The following is a 20623-nucleotide window of genomic DNA, read 5'->3' as shown; positions in this document are numbered from 1 at the left end:
TGAAATAAACCCAGCTAGGCCTCGCAGACGAGGAATAACGCAGGGATGAAAGAGAGCGGTTGGGGATGCTAGTAAAATTTCGATTCGCAGTGTTATCAGGCTGCCCCCTCGCTGGAAGCCACGCGAATCGGTTTTCCAGTCGCGGAACGACCTCGCGTCCCATTCCTAAACAGCGTAAGAGGCCCGTAAACGTTTCTGTTAGTGGCGCATAAAACGTTTTCCCACGTCCCGATCGGTCTAACGGCCGGTCTTAAGTGATTGCTTCTCTTCATTAGGGGGCCACCTCGTTCGGTTCCAGCCGATCGTCTTCAGGGGTGGGCGGAACTTGAGGGACAGGTGCGGTAATGGCCCGTATCCGGGGCGAGCTACGAGGTCCCTTCTGGGAAGGGGCTGCCGAGAGGTAGTTGCAGTCGATTTAACCCCTGCTTTCCCACCACCGTCCCCAGCCGGAGCCCTCCGAGACTATTACACGAATTGATTCGTCGGATCGGATCTGCCCCGGGGGCGGAAACACCGTTTAGCTCCTCGTTTCTTCCATTCCAGCCTCTCCTACCCTTTCTCCGCCACTCTTCTCGGCACTTTCTTCTCTAACGCACAGTTTCTCCCCGTGATCATTTCCGAACGATCTATTTAACGGTAGATATCAAGAGCGTTCTTTAACCGTGAATGCTTGAGCGGCGCAATTGGATTATCACAGGATAAACAGAATAAAAGACACCATGGAAGACGATATTTGAACCTAAGAGTGAATCCGCCCAGGAGGAAGTGTTCGGAATCCATCGTTATCCAAAGATATCCCATAGCCAGAAGACCACGTAGCAAAGAGAAGCAAGAAATCAATCGTCCACGTGGAAAAGGAAGCCGGGAGGGTTGCTGGAGGGACCGGAAAATAATTCACACAGGCACGCTGCTATCCTGGCTACGGCACTGACTAGCGGACTAAGGGGCTGGTTGGCTGCACCTACCACCCCTCCGCCCCTTAATCTAATCCAAGGATAATCTAAAATTCATGACACACATAACTGCCAGGCGATGATATATCTGGTGGGGGTGTAGAGGCAACCGTCTCCCCTCTTGCACCCCTTGGTCCATTCGCAGCTCGCACCTCCACCCCCCGGAGTCGACTCTCCAGCTATCGCACGGTCTACCGTCGAGTTTCTCGCAATCACTGGCATTATTATTTAATGCATCACGCTCGGGTACAGGTTCGCCTTCCGGTAAATCGCGATATCCCGCGGCGTTGCTATTTATCAAGCTCTCCGTGGCGGGAAGCCTGCCATTTCTTTCTCCCCCCCCCCGTTGAATCCAATGGGCGAGCGGAGTCATCTTTGCATATTGTTTTAGCTAGAAAAGATTAAGAACGAGTAACGTGAAAGGAGTTGATCGTTCGCGAGACTTCAACGATTTATCCCTTCGTCGCGTCGACTCGCGTTCATCCCCCACGTGGATGATATTTGTCAACTGGTGCTTTCCCTCCATGGCGGCACAGAGTCGCGCGCGATCGCAGTTAATCGACCAGTGTGATTTGAATAATTTATTCGAGCCCCGGCGGCCAGAATTGTTGCTCATTACGCGTTCATGGCTTGTCGGTTAACCGATTGATTATCCCGTCGATCGAGTAAATAGTCGATTTGACCGAGGGGGAGGACACTCGTTGGTCCCGTCCGCGGCTGGGTAATTATTATTCGGCGTCGGGTGTGCGCGACGAGATCGAAGCATCGCGATGCAGACGCCGCTGCAATTCGCGATTAATCCTTCAAGCCCTCCGGGCGGAACGCTTGATATTATGAATAGGAGTAGCTCTCCTTATTTCGGGTAGGTCGCGGAACGCGCCCGATCGATCGGTGATTCATAGTAATTGAATGAACGCGTAACTGGATGCGACAGGAGATCGACGACGGATCGGGAATAATGATATTGCGTAAATCGTGATCAGCCATAAGGGGCGGCGAAACCGCGTCGATCCATTCTCATCCCCCGCGTGATTATTCTACGCTCGTCTCGTCGACTTTTCGCCGTCGGGGCACGATAATTGATGATGCTCCATGGTTTTCGCGGGACATTATATCGTAGTTAACAGTGGACTGGCCCGAATGCGGCTGTATTTTAATCTTGACCCCCCGTTTGCTCACGATTTTATCGCCCCGCATATGCAATGAGAAATGCGCACACGATATTGCGAATAAATCACGGTAATAGATTACCATAACGTTCGGCTGACGGATGCTTTGAACTCTATAGTAACATGTAGGAGAACGTGTTTTAATCTACTTAAAAACTCAACTCTGCATGTTGTAAAAAAATTAATTATAAACATCTATTTTCGCTGGGTAATTGCTTTATCTTTAATCTCCCTCTTATCTGTAGTGCACTGTAAAATATAGCGTAATTTGTTAAACATGGGAGGAATTTTAATTGCGATAAAACATCAATGTCATAAAATTTGCATGTGAATGTTTACAGCGTACCTACCCCCAACCGAAGTCCAAGAACGGATGGATATTTTTTGTTAAAATTTTAACTGAACCTAGAAAACACTTTTCTCCACGATGTGGAACTTGCTCGATAAGATCGCATAACTTTAAGAATATTTAAGACAACATTTACCACAGGATTGCTTCTTAAATTTATATTAAATTTTTCCACCGAGTTTCCCATAGTGGAGAAGAGTGTTTTGTAGGTTCAGTTAAAATTTCAACTAAAAATATTAATCCGTTCTCGACTTATGATGTGCATCGATTTAACGCGTGCATTGCGCAGCGCCTACTTTGACGTTTTTTAATTCCTTTAATTTCTAATATTTTTCAGGTTTCCTGGTCTTAAAATGCGTGTTATATCCAGAATAAAGTATTGTAAAACGTGCAAATGGTATGAATAAGTGAGTGGATGTGAGTCGTGCGTGAAACGTTGTGTGACTTTCATTGCAAGTGTGCATGATGGAGATCATGGAGCATGGCGGGTAGTGGAGAACACTGAGGAACAATTCATCGAAAATGTGAGTACCTTAATTTTTTATAAGAATATTATTATTTTTTCGTGATAATAGAAACATTAAAGTTATGCAAACATGTTTTTCAAAATTTAGAAATTCTCTAATTCAGAATAATTATATTGCAATGCAACTCGAGTTCTATTTTAAGATGAGGAGAATACAAATATTGTACCGTGATAGAATACAGATCAATTGTTTGATGATAACTAGAAAAGAACACTTCAATATAATATGGGGCTATCTTAGAGCAATTTAATTTGTATAACTTGAATATCAATATTGCCGACGGTTGAGGTTGTATGAAAATCGCATTAAAAGCCCAGCGTGAGCCCCTATGCGGGACATTCAGACACAAACGCGTTATATTTAAATAGTTGAGTCGTGCCCTTGCTGGAGAAAAGGGAGCAGCGTTTTCTCACCATTGCGGGTGAATTTCACCCCCCTCGTTTTGTAGTACCCCTTAGTGGCAGACAAACGACAGCCAATTTACGAGCAGCAGGAAAGGGGAACTTCTTTAAACTCGGATTAAAATAAGCGACGGACCGCTCGGCTTCTTCTTCCCGCCCCTCTTTCATTTTTTTCTCCTTTTTCTTCTGCTCGTCCTCTGGCGCACCCTTGAAATTCATTTCGGGATTCGAGGGCGAGCTTTATTTTATTCGCGGTAGACGAAGAGGGTGTAGGGGTTGCTTCTCGTCCCGCGGGAATCAGCGCTAGGTGACAATTCGATGGGAGCAGTTAAATTGATTATCGGGACGGGTCGCGAGGGTAGAATTGATCTTTTAAGTCCGTCGATTAGGCTCGTCCACTTGTGAGAGCTGCACCATCGAGCCTTCAGCGTTTAAAAAGTTCACGCTACTCGTTCGAATATTTTACTACGATTACATTGAAGTACGTGTTTTGAAATAGAGAAGAAATTAAATAGAAATTCTGTGAAATAAGTTTAGCAGGGATTTTTAGGATAGTTGAGTACACGGTGAGGCGAAAATTAGGTACACCTTTTTATTTGAACTTCTGAGCAATGAATTTACTAATTAAATTTGACGAAGATGTGCCTGTGATGGAAGCTATAAAATTCTTAGAAATTCAGCAGCTTCTGCTTTGCTTTCTGCTTTTCCGGGGGGTTGAATTAAATTTGTCGGTCGACAAAATCTGCCCCCTTCGATGTACACGGATGGGACAATAACGACACCCTCGGGAGCGCGCAGAATGAATCCGAGCTAACGCGATTACGCGACGCCGCGTTTCCAAGTGATTTGCCAGCTTGGTTTTACCTGCAAAACGCGCGTAGTATTCGGGGATTACAAAACTGTGCTAGAAGAGGCGTTACGAGCCTCTAAAACCGCGGCAAGGGTACATCGAAGCATACATATTCCCAGTAATTCGAGAGCAGAACGTATCGTCTCACCGTTTCTCACGATATTACTCACCACGACGTTACTCCCCTGAAGTAACTTCGTACCCAACTGCATCACGTTCATTCTAAACTAACTCCTCAACGAAACAATGAGATCCAGAGATTTCAGATGAACAGTAAATATCAACACCCCGCATTTAACCCCAAGCGACACCACTGAATCGAGCAACAGCCAAGAAACAGCCTGTAGAACGCCTCGTTGAGCACGCGAACGTTTCGCAGCGGCTTGAAAGCTATGAAAAAAAAAGCCGTGGCCAAAGAAACGGTGCACCCTCGAAGCCCTAACTCACGGGAACGCGGGGGTAATGGCGCCCGGGGGACGAGCGGGGTAACGCGATTAGGTGCACAGGACTGGCGGAGCGATTCGGTCGGCTTGATTTATCCGCGTACCGACGCGTTATTGCATTAGCGCCCCGACGACGATGCTGCTGGCCAGCGTCCCGGGGGCGATCCTCCGCGGCACGGCGCGGCGGTATCGCGAGCACGGCGAACGCGCACCAGAACCATCCACTGGCCTCTCTGTCCACCCGCCCGTGAATCATCCCCAAGAATTATGTCTTGGACGGTTGTTGCCAGGACGCCGCGATTTGTCCTTGCCACGGGGTCCAGAGACTTGCTCTCCTCCTTGTCCTGGAGGATCCTCGATGCTGGGGCTTTTTCGGGGGTTTCACGGTTGATCTCCTTGGTTTTGCCTCCTGGGTAAATTCTAATTGGTGGCCGAGCTCATCGTGACTTACGATGTATGGTAATTTGGGGGTTGGTATGTGTCGAGGGTTCTGTTTGCTGAATGCTGTTAGTGTTTTTTAATTTACAATTCAAGAGTGCTTGTAGAAAACACTGTAAGTGACAGAATTAAAAAAAGGAGATTTTTTATCGGGAAATGTTCTGCGTGCCAATGGTAACTGTATAGTGTAGAATTTGATTTTTGGCACTTACAGTGTTTTCGGCAAGGGCTCTTCAATTATTCCTATATTTTCTGCCTCCCTTCTGATATCTTTTGTCTGCTAGCTTCTGCGAGCGTGAAGATTTAAGGGAGAATTGTTTACGACACGTAATAAATGACCCACTGCTTGTTTAAGATTCAAGTATATATATTTTTTAAAGCTAGTAGTATACAGAATGACAATCGTGTGCTCGAGAACAGCCTTAAAGTGACGTCGCCGCGCCTGTTTAATGTTCACTTTCGAAACTTGACACGGATTTTACAGAAATTTTGAAAGCTTACCCTTGGAAGTTTAGGGGTGATCGATCGTCCTTGTGTGTATGTTTATTTGTCTTTGTCTATCGTTCTCTCGCATCGAAGTTCGCTTGGAACATTGCGAGCTCAACGATTGCGCTTCGGGAAGGAACAGCCGTCCATTTACGATTCGTCGTAATTTTCAAGCCCAACTACTACTGACCCTCGACTATTTATAATACTTATGTATATATTATGTATAATACACTCGCCTTCTAAAATCCTTTCACTTTATACACGTCCAGCCTCCGTTTGTACTTCTCGGACACGAGCCGTCTCGTCGCCGAGTGCTTTTGAAAATGGTTTTAACAGACACTCGGCAACAGAAGGCCAAATCGCAGCTCTCGCAAATCAGTCACCGTAGTTGTCACGGTCAACCGCGACTTGATCCGCAACGGTGGTGAATTACTTCCGCCCTAACAATTAAGCTAGCTTCATCCCTAAACTCTATTCGAACTGCGAACGAATTTCTACCGCAAAAGTAATCATACGTTCCACGTAACGTCCACCGTGACACAATCACTGTTGCCCAACAATAATCCATAGAGACATTCACTAAAATCCCACAGAATCCGGAAGTAAGGCTTCGCAATTTATAACTCTTTAATCCCGTCGACGTTAGAACTCTTTTGCACCCTCTAAAACTGCCGCGTCTTTTAAATCACAATAACTAACAAGAAAACCCTCTCCCTCCGCAACTGCAAACTCGATAAACCGAGGAAAACAACAGAGAACATCAGAGCGTCCGTACTCACCACCTAGCGACACAACGGCCCCCGATAGCATCCCTCAACGTCCCCTTTGGGTTACGAGTTCTTGTTCCGAGGTCTTCCAGGCCTGCGGGCCTTTTTTACGCGGGCCTGTCGAGGCCCAAGGCCTCCTGGTGTCGTCTGGCCTTGAGCCTGAGGTCCGCGATGCTGCTGTTCTTGGAACGGGCCGCCGCAGCGGCCAGGGAGGCTGCCAGGCTCAGGGGGTGATGGTGATGGTGCGTGGAAGTGGGCGGCGGGGGTGGTGGCGGTGGCAGACAGAAAAGTCCACCAGCTGCCGCGTAGTGGAGGACCGCTGGGTCGAAGGCAGAACCTGCTGCGGCGGTCACGTTCCCTCCTGCACCCTGTATCGGGGGGTGCAACCTCAGGGCTGGTAGATAGGGCGCCACGCGGCAGGGTTCCAGGCTTGGCGGACTTCGCGGTGCTAGCACCAGCCCACCTGCTACCCCTGCAATTTTCAGGAAGATGGAGATGTTAATTTGGCTACTGTTGCGCAATCGCTATTGATTTTGAAGAGGTTGAGAGTAAGCTAAGTCGAAGGAAATTCTTGGCTTGGCTTTTACTTCACTACCCTCATGGTCGTGCCGGATGAACGTATGTACCTTTGTGCAATTGACTCTCGTGTTTGCGACACTTCGCCCGTCGGTTCTGAAACCAAACTTGAACCCTCGCCTCGCTTAAACCGAGTCTCTGGCTGAGTTCCTCCCTCATGAACGCGTCGGGGTAGTGTGTTTCGTCGAACAGCCTCTCCAGTTCCGCCAATTGCTCTAACGTGAAGTTCGTCCGCGACCTTCTCTGCTTGCCGTTCCCGTTTCCACTGTTGCGGCAGTTTGAGCCTGAAAAAATAGAAGTTGCAAGTGGTAGGGAGCTAGAAGTAATTAGATCGTTTGAACAAAGACACTTTTACGCAAGGATGTGTACCCTTCGCTCGAGCCAGATGACTCAGAGTTCTCGCGAGAATTGGTCCACGAGTACGTCGTGGATGAACACGGTCGCGAGGAAGTGTCGAATTAATCTCCGCGATTCGTTCACAGGTCATTTCTTCCGGTCTGCCCGACATCAGCATAAATTCCGGTCGTTTACGAGAATCTTATTCAAATCACGCGTCGGGAACTTCTAATTAGTTGACATTAGAGATAGGTCTTCCCCAAACGCGACTCCCGCTTCTCGCGGCATAATCGTTCCCTCGCGAAATTCCCTGACAAACATCGAAAAGGTCCTCGCAAGTTTCTTCGCGCAGATCTGATAACTCTGCGCGAGTTAAAAGACGACGATTAATCACACTTGCAGCAACCGAAACTACCCCATTTCGAAGCTCAAACTTTCGAACTTGGGAAAGATAGAAAAGAAAGAGAATGGCAGCTCTGACTAATAACAATCGATGTAACTGCATCGTAAATAGTGGAACTTGAACTCGAGGAAGTCGCAGTGCCTCGGAATTATCGCGACTCAGGTAAACATCCCCATTTAGACTTGAAATTTTAAAAACCCATCAAGGGAACATCGCCAGACCTCTGTCAACGCGCGTTAATTACTTCTCGCCGCCGTTCGAGCGTTGAGTTTCCCTCGGAACCGATCTTAAAAACTCCAAAGAGGCGTCCGTCTTTCTACAGACGCGCCGCAACCACCGCCGCGAGTCAAGGAGACGGGACCCCCGCGTAATTAACGGGTATACGATTTAATTAATGGCTGCTTAATGCAAAGTAACTACGGGTACAACTCTCGGAGGTGTTGCCGATGGGAGCTCGAGGAGGTATCCGTCCCGTTGCTTCCGGAGAACGGGACGGCGAGGGGAGGGCCCAGGGGGCGGCGGAGGGTGGATTAAGCGTCTCGCGTAAGAGCCCTTGACGAAGGGGATGTGATTTATATAATTTAGCAAAGTGGTGAGCTACGCAGTCTTATACGGGGTCGTTAGTTACCCCCTGCCTTCCTCCCCGCCCCCTCTGTCTCCTCTGCCTGCTTTACTGTTCGCCACCTTAATCACCCCTCTTCGGCTTTCTGCATCTGTCCACGTTTCACACCCCCGCACAAAGGTGGAGCTCCTATAAATTGTCAATGCGCGACGTTGTTTATCGAGCGAGCTTGATGCCTGCATGCTCGTCTCTGGAGACTTCTTTGCGTGCCCGAGGAAATTGTAAAATGGTGGCAAGGAAAACAGGAGGGAAAACGCGGGAGTGGTGCGTGAAACTCGTAACTTCGATTGAAAAAAAAAAAATAAAAAAACAAGTGGTGCGGGGTTGGATTAAAACGAGGAGAAATTAGAAGGACAGACAGCCAGCGATGACGACGCAGCGTTGCGCTTTAATCAATTAGCGAATACCTACGTAATCCAATCGGAGCCCTGGCTGAGCGACGCCCGCATCCATATGTACAGCGGTTTAAAACACCCCCGCCTCCCCTAGCAAAATAACTCGCGCGGTTTTCAGACCCATTCTCGTCCCAGTCATCCGCCCCTTTATCATCGAACATCTCCCTCCCGTTTCGCCACCCCCTATTTCTCTCGCTCTAGCTCCATTTCTATCTGCCTCTGTCGCCCTCTATATCCCTCTCTCTCTCTTCATTCCCTGCGTGTTTCGCCGTTGATCATTCTAACGACAGCAATTCGGTGATTCGATGGTGCAAGAGCTAGTGTTTCGAGTTTCATCGGTAGAACGGGGGTGGGATTTAATGGAGGATTTTTGTCCTCGTCAGGCTTTCGGTCACGAGCAATGGGTGATATGTTACTATGAATCGTAACTGTAAAACTCTGAGGTTTACACTAGGATAGGTTGTTGCCTAGAAGCTTGTTCCCCCTTGAACTGTAAACGTAACGACGTCTACTCTAAACAATCCAGAGCCTAGATTCTCGTACTCTTATGATTCCAAAATCTAAGTATCGTGTCCAAAAAATTCTATTCAAGATCTAATATTCCACGACCTCGTTGTTTCGGGCTCTCTACCTCAAAGCTCCTAAACTCTTGCAACGAGCAACGTACACACGGGGACAGTAGGTGCGAACTCGTTGCTGGAGTATCGTACGGCGAATCAGAAAGACAACGGGGGTGGAGAGGGAGGAAGCGGCCAGCGCGGAGAACCCTCCTGGAAAACCCGAAGCAATCACACTCGGACACGAGAGGGGCCGCTAATTCGATTACTAAGAGCGCTGCCCTCTTGGCCTGATCCAGTCAAACCACCCTCGTCACCCCCCGCAAACGCAACCCCCGACCTCTGGCTCTCTTTTCTCGGTGATCGTCGCCGCTGGCCCCTGGATTTTTCCCCCTTTTGCGGGCCGAGTCGGGATATCGGAGCCATTAGGCGTATAAAAGCGCCGGGGACATGGCTGTTTAACCCCCTCGGCTGTTTGTCGCCGTATGCTGTAACTGCATATGGCACGCAGCCCGACTTCATGAATAAATAAGCTTCTAGATGCTTAGGTGCAAGGATCGAGGTTCCTCTCCCTCGTGTATTGGTACTATCTCCAGCTGATTCTGAGGATTGGCAGAGGATCCCTTCGAAGTCTATTGATGAATAGATTCTTATAGTTAGTTAGCGCCTCTGTTAGTCGACCGAAGTATTCAACTTCCCAGCAAACTCCATCGTGCACATTTTCTTTAATTAATGAGCCATCTAAAGCATGCACAATCGATCGACTCGCTTCATCGACACCCGCTGTAATCAGACCCACAAATCCTCTCGCGAGCTGGAAGTGCGCAAGCGGTATTTCTCAGGAGTCACAGAGAAGAACGATGGCCCACGCGACGCAACAAATATCGCCGAAAGAAAAGCAGGGCCAAGTGTCGCGATAGATCACCCTCGGCGAGCCTCGAGAGCAGGCTAGTTTGCCTGACTTGGCGTCGATCTCAACCCACCCTCGGCGATCCTTTCCTTTCCAAAATACCATCGCGATATCGTCTCCATTTGACCCCTGGTCAGAGGCTGCGCCTTCGCATGGTCTGCGCTCGTTGCTTAGGGGGATGCGAGTTTTTGAAGCATGGCGATGGGCCAGGGGGTGGAAAGTTTCCTCGATATTTATGTACCTTCTCTTCGACTTGCGTGAAGCTTCCAGTGCTCCGTGCCTTCTTTCGCTTACACACCCTTCATCTTCCACTTCCAAGCAACCCCTGCACTGTGAAATTGTCTCGAATTCAGTCACGCCCGGGTATCGAACGTAAAGCACACCGAAGCGCTGGAGAATTTCACGGTTAACCGGAAATGAGATATCTACCCTTAAAAAAAAAACAAAAAAAAAACAGTGGTAGAGAAATGAAGAAAGACGAAGAAAAGTATCAGTGCGGCGCTAACCTGCACGCCGCGTACTTTTCTCGCGTACAGAAGAATGGAGCCAGCGGCCGGGGGTGGTGAGGAACGATCCTCGCCGCTTCTTCAGCTCGCGGTTATTTATGGTTTTACTTTGCCGCGTCCGATGGCTGCCGGCCGAGCAGATTGCTTTTTGATTTGCGCTTAATCGGGAAAAGTTATGGGCCCCCGAGAGATACGACGCGGCGGAGGGAGAAGGAGAGCGCTTCTCCACCCCCTCCCTCGGCAGGCCTGTGTGTGCGTTTGGGGGCGTACACAACTAACGCGGCGGGCCGCATATTAAACCATAAATTCATGCGAGCTCTGGCCGCAATAGACGGGGCCGAGTTATCGCCGCGAGGAGCTTGCGTGGCGTTGTTACTTGAAACGCCGTCAGTTTTTAACGCGATTTCCATTTGCACTTGCGCACGCCCGCCCTCCGCCACCCGCTTTGAATCCAATTTCCGCGCGCGTATGTAACTCCCGCTCGTCGATTGAATTTTTTAGCGGTGAACAACGTCCACCGCGACTCCAGCCTCCTTTCCCAGCGATTGACACGGTTCGCGGGATTTATCGTGGGACCTGTACTTGGGATTAATGATACAATTTCGGTTGGAGACTTTGGAGTAATCTGGAATACGCTGGGAGCTTGAGGGAATTGGTTTTCAGAGGAGTGAATTTTTCTAGGTCGGAGGAAGCTTCCTCTTTGAAGATACTTTCAGTTATTTACACCCCTTACTTCAAACACGAGAGTCCTGCTTTAATGTAGCTTTAATGTCGATCGTTTCTTCTGATTCGTTGGTCGAATTTAAATTGTTGGTACGGTGTCGTTCGAGGTGATGGATATTCGAGTGGCCGTTCGATTTTTTCAAGTGAAAGATGACGAGGAACGCGGCCGAAGGAAATCGCAAGTGGTGGACGGTGAGCGGCCGTTATTGAAGTCGACTTGGCATGTGGGTAAAACTAGAGGTCGGTGATCGTTACGTTGCGAACGGTCAGCTATTCCCAATCACTTCTGAGCTTTATTGGACGACGTCCTGAATTATAAACGAAGATCGAACCCCACCGACGATACGTGTCGGGCCACGAATTCGTCGGAGGTCCCTGACCTTCCTGCACAGGATCGCGTCTTGCAAAGGGAACCAGCTGCCATCTGATAGTCCCTTCAGGATCCTTTAGCATCTTCGCTATTCCCCTACGATACGTGTCGTTCAAAGCTTTTATTTTCGAATAGGATCAGTCAGTACTTTTAATTCGATTCTCCAATTAAATCTTTCACGTTCTTCCATCGTTTCAGTTCAGTAGATTGCTCTGTAATCTGGGTTCCGTAAATGTCTGTATGAGTAGCAAATGAGTTTCAGTGTACAGATTTAGAATCGTGAAGGTGCGAATCCACGACGAGATTTTACACGAGACTTTTCCATCACGAGGCTAAAATCTCAACGACTAAATGTAAATAATGGAAATAGTCGCGAGAGATGAAATTTTTGAAAATATCTCACGAAACTTGTCTCGTGAGATTAAAGTCTCATGTGAGACACGATTTTATTTGTCTCCTCGTGGATTCGCACCTTAAGGCAGAAGATTCGATTGAGATATGTGGGCGATGGTTTTCTGAAGAAGCTTCAGAGTTCAGACCTCGATCACCTGCAGTAATTACAGTCGTAGGTATATCGTGTATTCCTCGATAGGCTACTAATAAGCAACAGAATATCCAATTTCCACAAACTCAGTGATCAACCATCGATAGACAGTAAGGATCCAATCTTCACGATCCTGATTCCTCTTACCTTTCGCGCCCTCGTCCTGCCCCTGCATCAACGACCTGGACACCTGCGACGGCAGCTTGAGGTCCGTCGTTTTGACGTCGCTGGACGGGTGATTTTTCAGCTCGACGGAGTTGTCCGGGCTCGGTGATCGATCCCTCGAAATCGGCGGCGGCGAGGGGCTACATCCCAACAGTTTCCTCACCGAGAGCTTCAGTTCCGGTGTCTTGAGAGGAGACAGACTCTCGGTGGTGTTGGCGACGTCCTTGGCCTCCTTGGTCTTGGTGGTGACGGAGAGGTCTTCCGGCTGTAGGCGTCCTTCCGGCGACGGCGGCTCGTCCACGCTACTCGCCTCGACGCTCGACGCCTCATGAGCGGTTTCCCGAGCCGTCGCGACGGCATCTGGAGAACGGTTGCGTCGAATCAGTTCACGGGAATCTTTGGACGTCGTTTCGTGGGAGTTTGTCGTTCGGATCTCTTCGCGGGACAGTTTTACCCCGAATTTCTCTGAGGAGAGTTTATTCGACGATGGAACGTTGAGGTTCAGTGGGAGCTTTTGAGAAAAAGAAGCGCTACTTGCGGGGGAAGATTCTGGAGACAGGCAGGGAAGACTTCTGATTGTGAGAAACTTGTGGATGATTTGTTGGATGACAGAAAGGCTGTCATAATTAGAAGAAGAGTAGTTTCAACGAATTTGGGTGTATCGTTAGTGCAGGTAATTTGACCGAGCAAGGAGACAGCCTTAGAGAAGCGGCACTATTCTCCTTTAACTTGACGATCCAATAGAACCTGCACAACATAGAACCACGCGAGCATTCCATCGACATCGCACAGTGGGGAAATTTCGCGATTTTATGGCCAAAACCACAAAAATAAAGTTTTCAATTCGACAAAGTAAATGCAAATGTCAATCGAAGAACTAATATGAGAATTAATCCAGATTTTCAAGTTGCTTCAAACACTTAGGGTAAATGTACCGTTTGTGGCCATTGCACTGTTTTTGGCCATGTGCTTATCTCATTTAAAAATTGCTTGCGGATCATTATTATGTGGAGAATTTGATCATAAATATTTTGTTTAGTACACCACCAGAAATATAAGGTTACATTTATTGCTTACACGGAAAAATATTATATTTTTTAACCCTATATTGTGTTATCCAAAGATCTGAAAATAATTTCAACGCATGGATTCAATTCCTAGTGGTGCGTCAGATATCTTTTTGTCCTCAAAATAATTATGTTTCGGTTTTTAATACGTAATTTATACAATTTTTAAAGTAGTGTTTTACAAATAACCTTTTCATATAAGAATCAATTTTCAATACATAAAATAGTTATCAATCCCATAATATCCTGCAATGATTTTCATTCCTATTTTACGTTCGACTATTTTGATTCTATAAATGCAATTATTAATTACTAATAGTTGCTAATCTTATAATTATATGCATTTTTTTAAACACGATCCAGTGTTTCTTGTCTAACAAACAACATACCTGTGACCGAGACTGGTTCACATGTCACACATTGCAACCCTTATTATTCTTTCTTAAACGATTTTATTTGTTTGATTGTTTGTATTATGTATCTTTGTTTGTCGTCAGAAGCGATTACCCTTCTGCTATGCCTGCTGCACTGTAGCAGAGTAAATAATAAAAAAATCTTTATCGTTCGTAATTTTTTTTGTAAGTGCTGTTTTTTGGATAATTTACTTTCTCATATATTAGAACGTAAAAGTGCCGAATTTTATATATTAAAAATAAGTTTCCAGGTTTTGAGCACGAAAATGTACATAGTTCTTCAATCGACATTCGTATTAAATTTGCAAAATTCAAAAATTTCATTTCTGTAGTTTTGGCCATAAAGTCGCAAAAATTTCCCCACTGTGCATCGTCGCCGTGTCAGCCGACGCCACACGATAATCCTCGCGTCGGCTGCAACTGCTATCATCCCCCAACTACCAGCAAGGAGGATCACAGTCACGAATCGAGGAATCCACGTGGTGTCGTGCCAGGGAAACCCGTGTGGCTGATCCTGGACGTACCGCAATCGTTCTCCGCGGTATCTCCAAGGAGGTGTGCGACACTGAGGGTGATCCTCGCGGAAGGGGAACGCTCCGGGGCCCTGCAGGCAGGGTGCTCGCCAGCCGGGGGGCTCGCGTTGTCGAAACTCTTGGACACGAACTGGGCGAGCTGCTCCATCCTCGCGGAGACGACTCGCGCGACGACGCGGCTCGCGTCGACCTCGTCGTCGAGGCCGTGGGCACCGACGGGGGTAGGCGGCTCGACTCGACCTCGAGGAGCACGAGACGCCCGGCGTCGCGACGCCACGCGTCCCCCAGGACGCCATTCGGGCGGCGGCCAATCGCGCCACCGCCTGGGCGTTCCCAACACGCCCTCGCCTCACCCTTCTTCATCTCCCTTCATCCCTCTGCCACCCACCCCTCCGTCTGGGGGGCCGCTTCTATCGCACCCTCCGTCCCGTAAACCGAGGCTCATTAGCATTTGCGCCCGCTTTTCCACCCGCCAAGCGCAAACTACCACCTACCAACGGCTGGCGTTGGCTGCCTTCCTACCCCTCTGTTGCTCGCCAGCCACGTTTACGACCCCCTCGGAACTACCCCTGCTTGTACACTGGGGGTCCACCGTGCCGCGTCGCGTCGGCCGGCTCTGTCTTTCCTCCTACCACCGCTCGATCGTCCCTTTCGCTCTTGCGTCGCGGGTAGGCGCGAACGGTGCGCGTTCAGGGCCGCCGTTGTCGCTGTTTACACCGCGGATAGTTATTGCACGGGGATGATAATCGATTTGAAATGATTGGGCTGTTGAGCGGCGCGGATCGTTGCGCTGAGAAATCGTGCCGGAATCTGCTGGCGATATCGAAGGGTTTGCGGTCTCTTTTGGGGACGAGATTTCCTTTGCAACGGCAACTTTTACGTGGGAGAGAAACGAATCTATTTGTTTCTTAAATCGTTACTCGACTTAGACTGGCCTTGGGACGTTCAACCACTAAGTCGTTAAATACTCTCGATAGGATTTCGGTTCGGGGTCCCGACATTTCGAGACTCCTTCAAATTTCAGTATCTTCGAAAGTTTCTGCAAACTCTCTCGACTGCACAGCCGAAAGCATTCTCCTGTCCAGCGTTTTCCATCGAAATGGCCGCGTAACGTGCGTTTCCCCGTGTCCCAAGTCGATTGCGACCCTGGCGGGGCGGGTTGCTGCCGTGTTTGCAGCCACCAAACTCCGCAATATTTAAATGGGATTGCGTTCGGGGATGTAATTGCTCCGGCAAACACGTTTCCGCGTCGCAGGCCCGTGGAACGTTTGGGACGGATACGGACAGAGGGTGTCAGGGCGGCGCGAACGAAGGGGGATGAAGGAGAATCCGACGCGGATGGACGGACAGAAGGTGCGGTAGAAAGTGCGCCTATAGTTCGCGGAAACTCAGACACATCCGGGGAAAGGAATAAAAATGGCCTAGGAAGAATGTAGAATTCTAATGTATTAAGGGGTCATTCAGATTAGCGCGCCGAAAAATTCAGCGACTTTCACGAATTTATTGCGACGAGAATGATTATAGTAATGGAATGAAACTTTTTTTCTATTTATTAAACTACATTTTTGCAGTAAATAAAAAATACAGAAGTAATAAAATTATTGCTTTTCAAATGCTTTTGAAAGTGGTCTTGATGACATGTTTAAAAATTCACGCCTCGCTCGAGCAGGCGATTTCAGCTGTTAAACTTATCTGAACCCAGAAATCCAAACAGATTCTTGATCAGTGTGTCTGTCGCTATCGCTCGGACTACAATTAGTGATTTATCTTAAAAATTAGCAAAGTGGCGAGCGAAATGCAGGAAAAATGTTCTTTCAGCTTTTTTCTTTTGCTATTTCCGATTTTAAAAGCAGGTTAGACTCAATGAAAACACTTGGTTGTAGTCCCTGCGAGAGTCACAGGTGTGCAGAATAAGCATTCAAATTTATAAAGCAATCGGTTCGATAGATTTTGAGATTTTATCCCTACGATGTGGACAAATGACGTTCGAGAAAAACTCGTTCAAAGTTTTCATCTATAAACTAATCGGAATTTTTCCATGAAAATTGAACGGTACATTCTTGAGGATGTATGCTTTCGAAAGATGTTTAAATAAATTCGCCTTTTTCATCCTGACTAACCGGAACGAGCCCTTAAACTTCCGACGAAACAGTAGCTTCTAGTAAGGGCTCTGATAAAGTCTCAAACTCGCTGTGTCGAGTAGATCTTTAAAGAATAGTCAGACCCATGAGAAATTGGATGAAAGAAACAGCCTCTGTACCCCCCCGAAGAAGAGTAAGGTTTCGCAGTTGAAGCCTCGCGTAGGAGGCAGCAAGTAGAGCTGGGGAACATAGGTGTATCATGAAACTGTCACAGGGAAAGATGGGGAGGGTATCGAAGATGAGGGCAACCGGCCAGGTGAATGAGTGCAGGGAGACAGAAGACGGGGATGAAGACAGGAATGGAAGCAGACGTCGGCGGAGGCGTCGAGGAAGAGGGCTGAATGACGCTTGCTCTGCGGGAGGGTGAAATAAACCGTACGGAGGGCAAGAGATGTTGATGAAGGTGGAACAGTAGCAGAATCAATTCGCGGAACGAGGACAGGCGAACAGATTGAAACGGCGAGACGATTCGAGGAGGAGGAGGGAGAAGGGGGATCGGAGGAACGAAGAGGGAAGTGGGAGAGGAATGGAAAGAGGAGACCTGGAGACAGAGAGGGAAGCCGGGGTGAAAAGGAGAGGGGAAACGAGTGAACCACATCGAGGATCGAAACGGCGGGGGGGAGGGAGGGAGGGAACGGTCTATAACGCAGGCAGACGGAGCCAATCAGGGCGCAATGCGATTACCTTAACGAGAAATCCGATTACTTATTCATTCGCCTAACTCGAAATCAGTTTAACTAATCGTTTAATTCGGTAGTGTACCCCACCGAGCGTTTCCAGGCAGACACGGGCCGAAGCCAGTCCCTCTGTGTGCTAGCGCGTGTGCGTGCAGAGATGGTCGTTGGGTGTGGTGTGGTCGCGGGGGATGGATCCCCCAGGATAGAGGCGCGCACACGCGCGCAACCACCGTTTCTACACGTGCCGCAAACCCACCACCCCCTCGTACGGTGTGGCGTTGGCGAGGGCGAGAGAGACTACCGCGGAGATACTCGGCGGGCTAGCAGGCTGGAGGAGAGAGGCCTCATTCAATTCAATTACGTAATGAATTGTCGTGTCTTGAGTAAACACCCTTCCTCACCGCGACTCGCCGCCGGAAAATCTGGGGGGATGGGGGGTACGTGCCTCCTGTAGAGGGGATGTCACTGCGTGGAAAGCCTGTACAGTGTCGTTCAAGTGTGGCGGGTGCAGGGAATGCGGGAAGTTGAAGAAACTTAGCGAGGTACGTACCTACTTGGATAGGTATGTTCATCAAGCAGTAGTAAGGCCCTTCAATGGGGCCCAACTTATTATTGGTAAGTTCGAGAATGGCTGGGTCATCTAGCGTCACAGCTTCTATTGCTAAATGGCTGGCAGCTATCCCTCCACATTTCCGTACCGCAAATACCATGGTGAAGCTGTGAAAGGAGCGAGAGGTACCATTTGTGAGCAACACTGTAGGCACGCAACAAACGACAGTTTAGGCGAGCAGAATCAATCTGCACCAACTCGCAAACGTTTCGAAATCTCTCATCGCGTCTCCTGCAGCCTTGTCGGCTCTTCTCGCGTCTCCACCGTTTCATCCCCCTGTTTCCTCCCGTAGGTGGTGCATCCGCAGGTGGATAAGCGCGATATTGACTACGTCGACGCGTTTCCTCTCGTCTCGTTTGCAGAGGCGGGTATCAGTAATTCCGGGTGTTCCCTCGGAATTAACAGGGGCGGTTCGGCAGGGGTTGCACCCGTGGGGAGGGTTTGCACAGGGTACCGGAAACGGTCGGCGATCAAAGGAAACCGAGTCTGCATTAGCGGCAGCTCGGGTAAATCGGTGATTCCGGTGGAGGCTTCGATAGAGCGATCCCAATCGTGAATTTCGCTCGTTCTTCCGTCGACAATCCTGAACAAAGTCTTTTTCAGGAACTCGTCGAGCACGAGTGTCGTAGAATAGACTTCAGGGAGAAATTCAGAACTCCAATGCAAGGATAGGTCGAACATTGATTTCTCAGTTTCGTTTAAGGGAAATTAAAGCAACGGATGAATGACCTAGATTATTTAAAATGATGGAGCACTATGAGAGACGATGCTTCTTTGTTTAACCCTCTTCGGAACCCTAAATTTCTAATGTAACGTCGACCGCAAATTTCAGGGACGTTTTTCGTCCACGGAAATACTTTCCTCATGGCATCCTTCCGGCCAAGGCTCCAAATTCCCAGTATAATTTTGTCAAAGGTATCGTGTCGCGTCAACGTGAACAATAATATACCCTAGAACAGTTATCACTCGTCAGGTGGAATTGTGGGTTATGTGAGGAATAAAATTTATTCGGAAGAATCGCTTAGAATTCGTGAAATAATTCTCTTTCTTAGGAAAATTCACGCAACTCGGTTTTACTGAACGTTCCCTCGCTAGCGAACTTTGGGGTGAAAGACAGCGCCAGGTCCTTCTGGATCTTCAGGTCGAAACCAGCCATCGAAGTAGCACCACCACTGCCATCGCCAGTGGAGCCTTGCAGGGGATGCCCCTCGAGGTGTCTCGAAACTGGATACGGCAAACCCGTGAAGAAACCGAAGAAGAGGAGGTCGTGCGGTTCCAAGGAACCCCTGGAGATCAAGGAAAAGCCCAGCAACTGCGTGAAAGAAACGCCTGTCGAGGAGAAGCTGAGTTGGTGGGAACAGATCGTCGGGCCAGATCCTAAGAGGTCCTGGCCTGACCCTTGCACCTGTCGAGTGGCTCATCGACAGAAGAGGAAGGCGCGAGCGCAGGATCCCAGATTAAGCGATGCGAGATACAAGGACACTGCTGGGGATGTCTTTCTGTACACTGAGCAGGTGAAACAATGCAGAATGCCCTGCTGGGAACCGCAGCCAAAGCCACCCCCAGCGTACAAACTACCAAAAGCATTGCTGTCCAGGATGATGAGCCAGGATTGTGAGAAGGTGAGGGGTAGTATTAGCAGGATTTTAATTTACGTGACTCCAAGAGGTTGGATTCGATAAATTGTACTATCTTGAAACTGTGGGGCGCAAAAGAGTTGCACTCCGAAACTTTCTACCCCGCGGTTAATTCGCGATTAAAGAAGATTGTTAATATTGGATGTCCCTTGGTCAGGGTACCCTTAATCAACAAACGGGTGAAGGTTGTCGGCATTTGCTTCAAAAGGCATCGTACAGGATTCCGTACGAAGAACTGAGACCGCCCGAGAGGAGGCAGAAACCGTTTAGTTGTCGAGAGGGGATTCGACCCGAGGATGTTCTTCGGCCGTTCAGCTCTGATTTCACCTCTTGCAGAATTCCTGCAACCGTTCAGCCACTCAGATCAAACAATCTAAGCTACCAGTGCCCAGAGGAAACCGCGAAACGCGCGTCCAACGTTGAAAAACGATCTAGAATAGAGCAACTAAAATTGCTCGTTCATCAGAAAGATACGTTCCACTGCATATCCTCATCTTCCCACACGACTTAAATCTCTTGTCTAGCGTCTAATCAAATTATTTGTGTATGCAGAAGAAACAAACCCAATTTTCGTTCATCGACTAGAAGCCTACAAATAAATTCGCAATTCGTCAAAATGTACAGATCAATCTAGTCGCTCTCTCTACTTTAGTGTTCGCTGTTTTAAGTCAGCCTGTAGAATCTCTCGCTTCGTGTATTATTATCGAGCTCCTATAGCTCAATGTATATTCAGCGAATTCCACTTACGCCCAAATCGCCCAAAACGCCCGTAATTAACATTCCAAGATCTATGAAAATCTCTTGAAATATGGAAGAGAAATCTGTGAAAGAGTAATTATCGAAAAACACAGGTTTTTAACTATAAATCACGACTCGAAAACAGTAATATATAATTTATGATATTCAGTTTATTACAAAAACGGAAAAATCCTCGCGGTCGTGGGCGCGGGCGATTTAGACGTAATTGGAATTAATTAACCCTTAATAGCCTCGCGAAGCGCGCGTTTAAAAGTTGCGCGAAATGAGTGGCGGCCGGTGGCGCCACCTGTCCG

The 20623-nt window shown here is 48.3% G+C and overlaps 2 protein-coding genes across 2 annotated transcripts; one reads left to right on the top strand and one right to left on the bottom strand.

Moving 5' to 3' along the window:
- Nucleotides 1–5498: 5498 nt before the first annotated feature.
- LOC143367619 (uncharacterized) lies at nucleotides 5499–14829 on the bottom strand. Its single transcript, XM_076809609.1, has 4 exons — nucleotides 14498–14829; nucleotides 12476–12853; nucleotides 7013–7246; nucleotides 5499–6858 (listed from the first exon to the last, which is right to left on the bottom strand). Exons 1-4 carry the CDS (start codon nucleotides 14652–14654, stop codon nucleotides 6494–6496), a joined length of 1134 nt encoding a protein of 377 aa, XP_076665724.1. The 5' UTR covers nucleotides 14655–14829; the 3' UTR covers nucleotides 5499–6493.
- A 3089-nt stretch (nucleotides 14830–17918) lies between these two features.
- On the top strand, nucleotides 17919–20082 carry LOC143367991 (uncharacterized). Its single transcript, XM_076810284.1, has 3 exons — nucleotides 17919–17939; nucleotides 18987–19556; nucleotides 19729–20082. Exons 1-3 carry the CDS (start codon nucleotides 17919–17921, stop codon nucleotides 20080–20082), a joined length of 945 nt encoding a protein of 314 aa, XP_076666399.1.
- Nucleotides 20083–20623: the final 541 nt, after the last annotated feature.

Source organism: Andrena cerasifolii, chromosome 4, assembly GCF_050908995.1.
Source record: "Andrena cerasifolii isolate SP2316 chromosome 4, iyAndCera1_principal, whole genome shotgun sequence".
Classification (NCBI taxonomy): Eukaryota; Metazoa; Arthropoda; class Insecta; order Hymenoptera; family Andrenidae; genus Andrena; species Andrena cerasifolii.
The sequence above is the reverse complement of the archived record's forward strand: the minus strand, read 5'-3'. Positions and strand labels throughout refer to the sequence as shown.

What these genes read in the sequence shown, in the direction of transcription:
- LOC143367991 (XM_076810284.1), top strand. Translation starts at nt 17,919, where the DNA reads ATGGGGCCCAACTTATTATTG. An exon ending in TGGGGCCCAACTTATTATTG is followed by an intron (nt 17,940 to 18,986) that starts GTAAGTTCGAGA and finishes TCTCTTTCTTAG; the next exon opens with GAAAATTCACGCAACTCGGT. An exon ending in TGAGCCAGGATTGTGAGAAG is followed by an intron (nt 19,557 to 19,728) that starts GTGAGGGGTAGT and finishes TCCCTTGGTCAG; the next exon opens with GGTACCCTTAATCAACAAAC.
- LOC143367619 (XM_076809609.1), bottom strand. Translation starts at nt 14,654, where the DNA reads ATGGAGCAGCTCGCCCAGTTCGTGTCCAAGAGTTTCGACAACGCGAGC. An exon ending in TACCGCGGAGAACGATTGCG is followed by an intron (nt 12,854 to 14,497) that starts GTACGTCCAGGA and finishes ACCGTTCTCCAG; the next exon opens with ATGCCGTCGCGACGGCTCGG. An exon ending in GCAGGACGAGGGCGCGAAAG is followed by an intron (nt 7,247 to 12,475) that starts GTAAGAGGAATC and finishes CTATTTTTTCAG; the next exon opens with GCTCAAACTGCCGCAACAGT.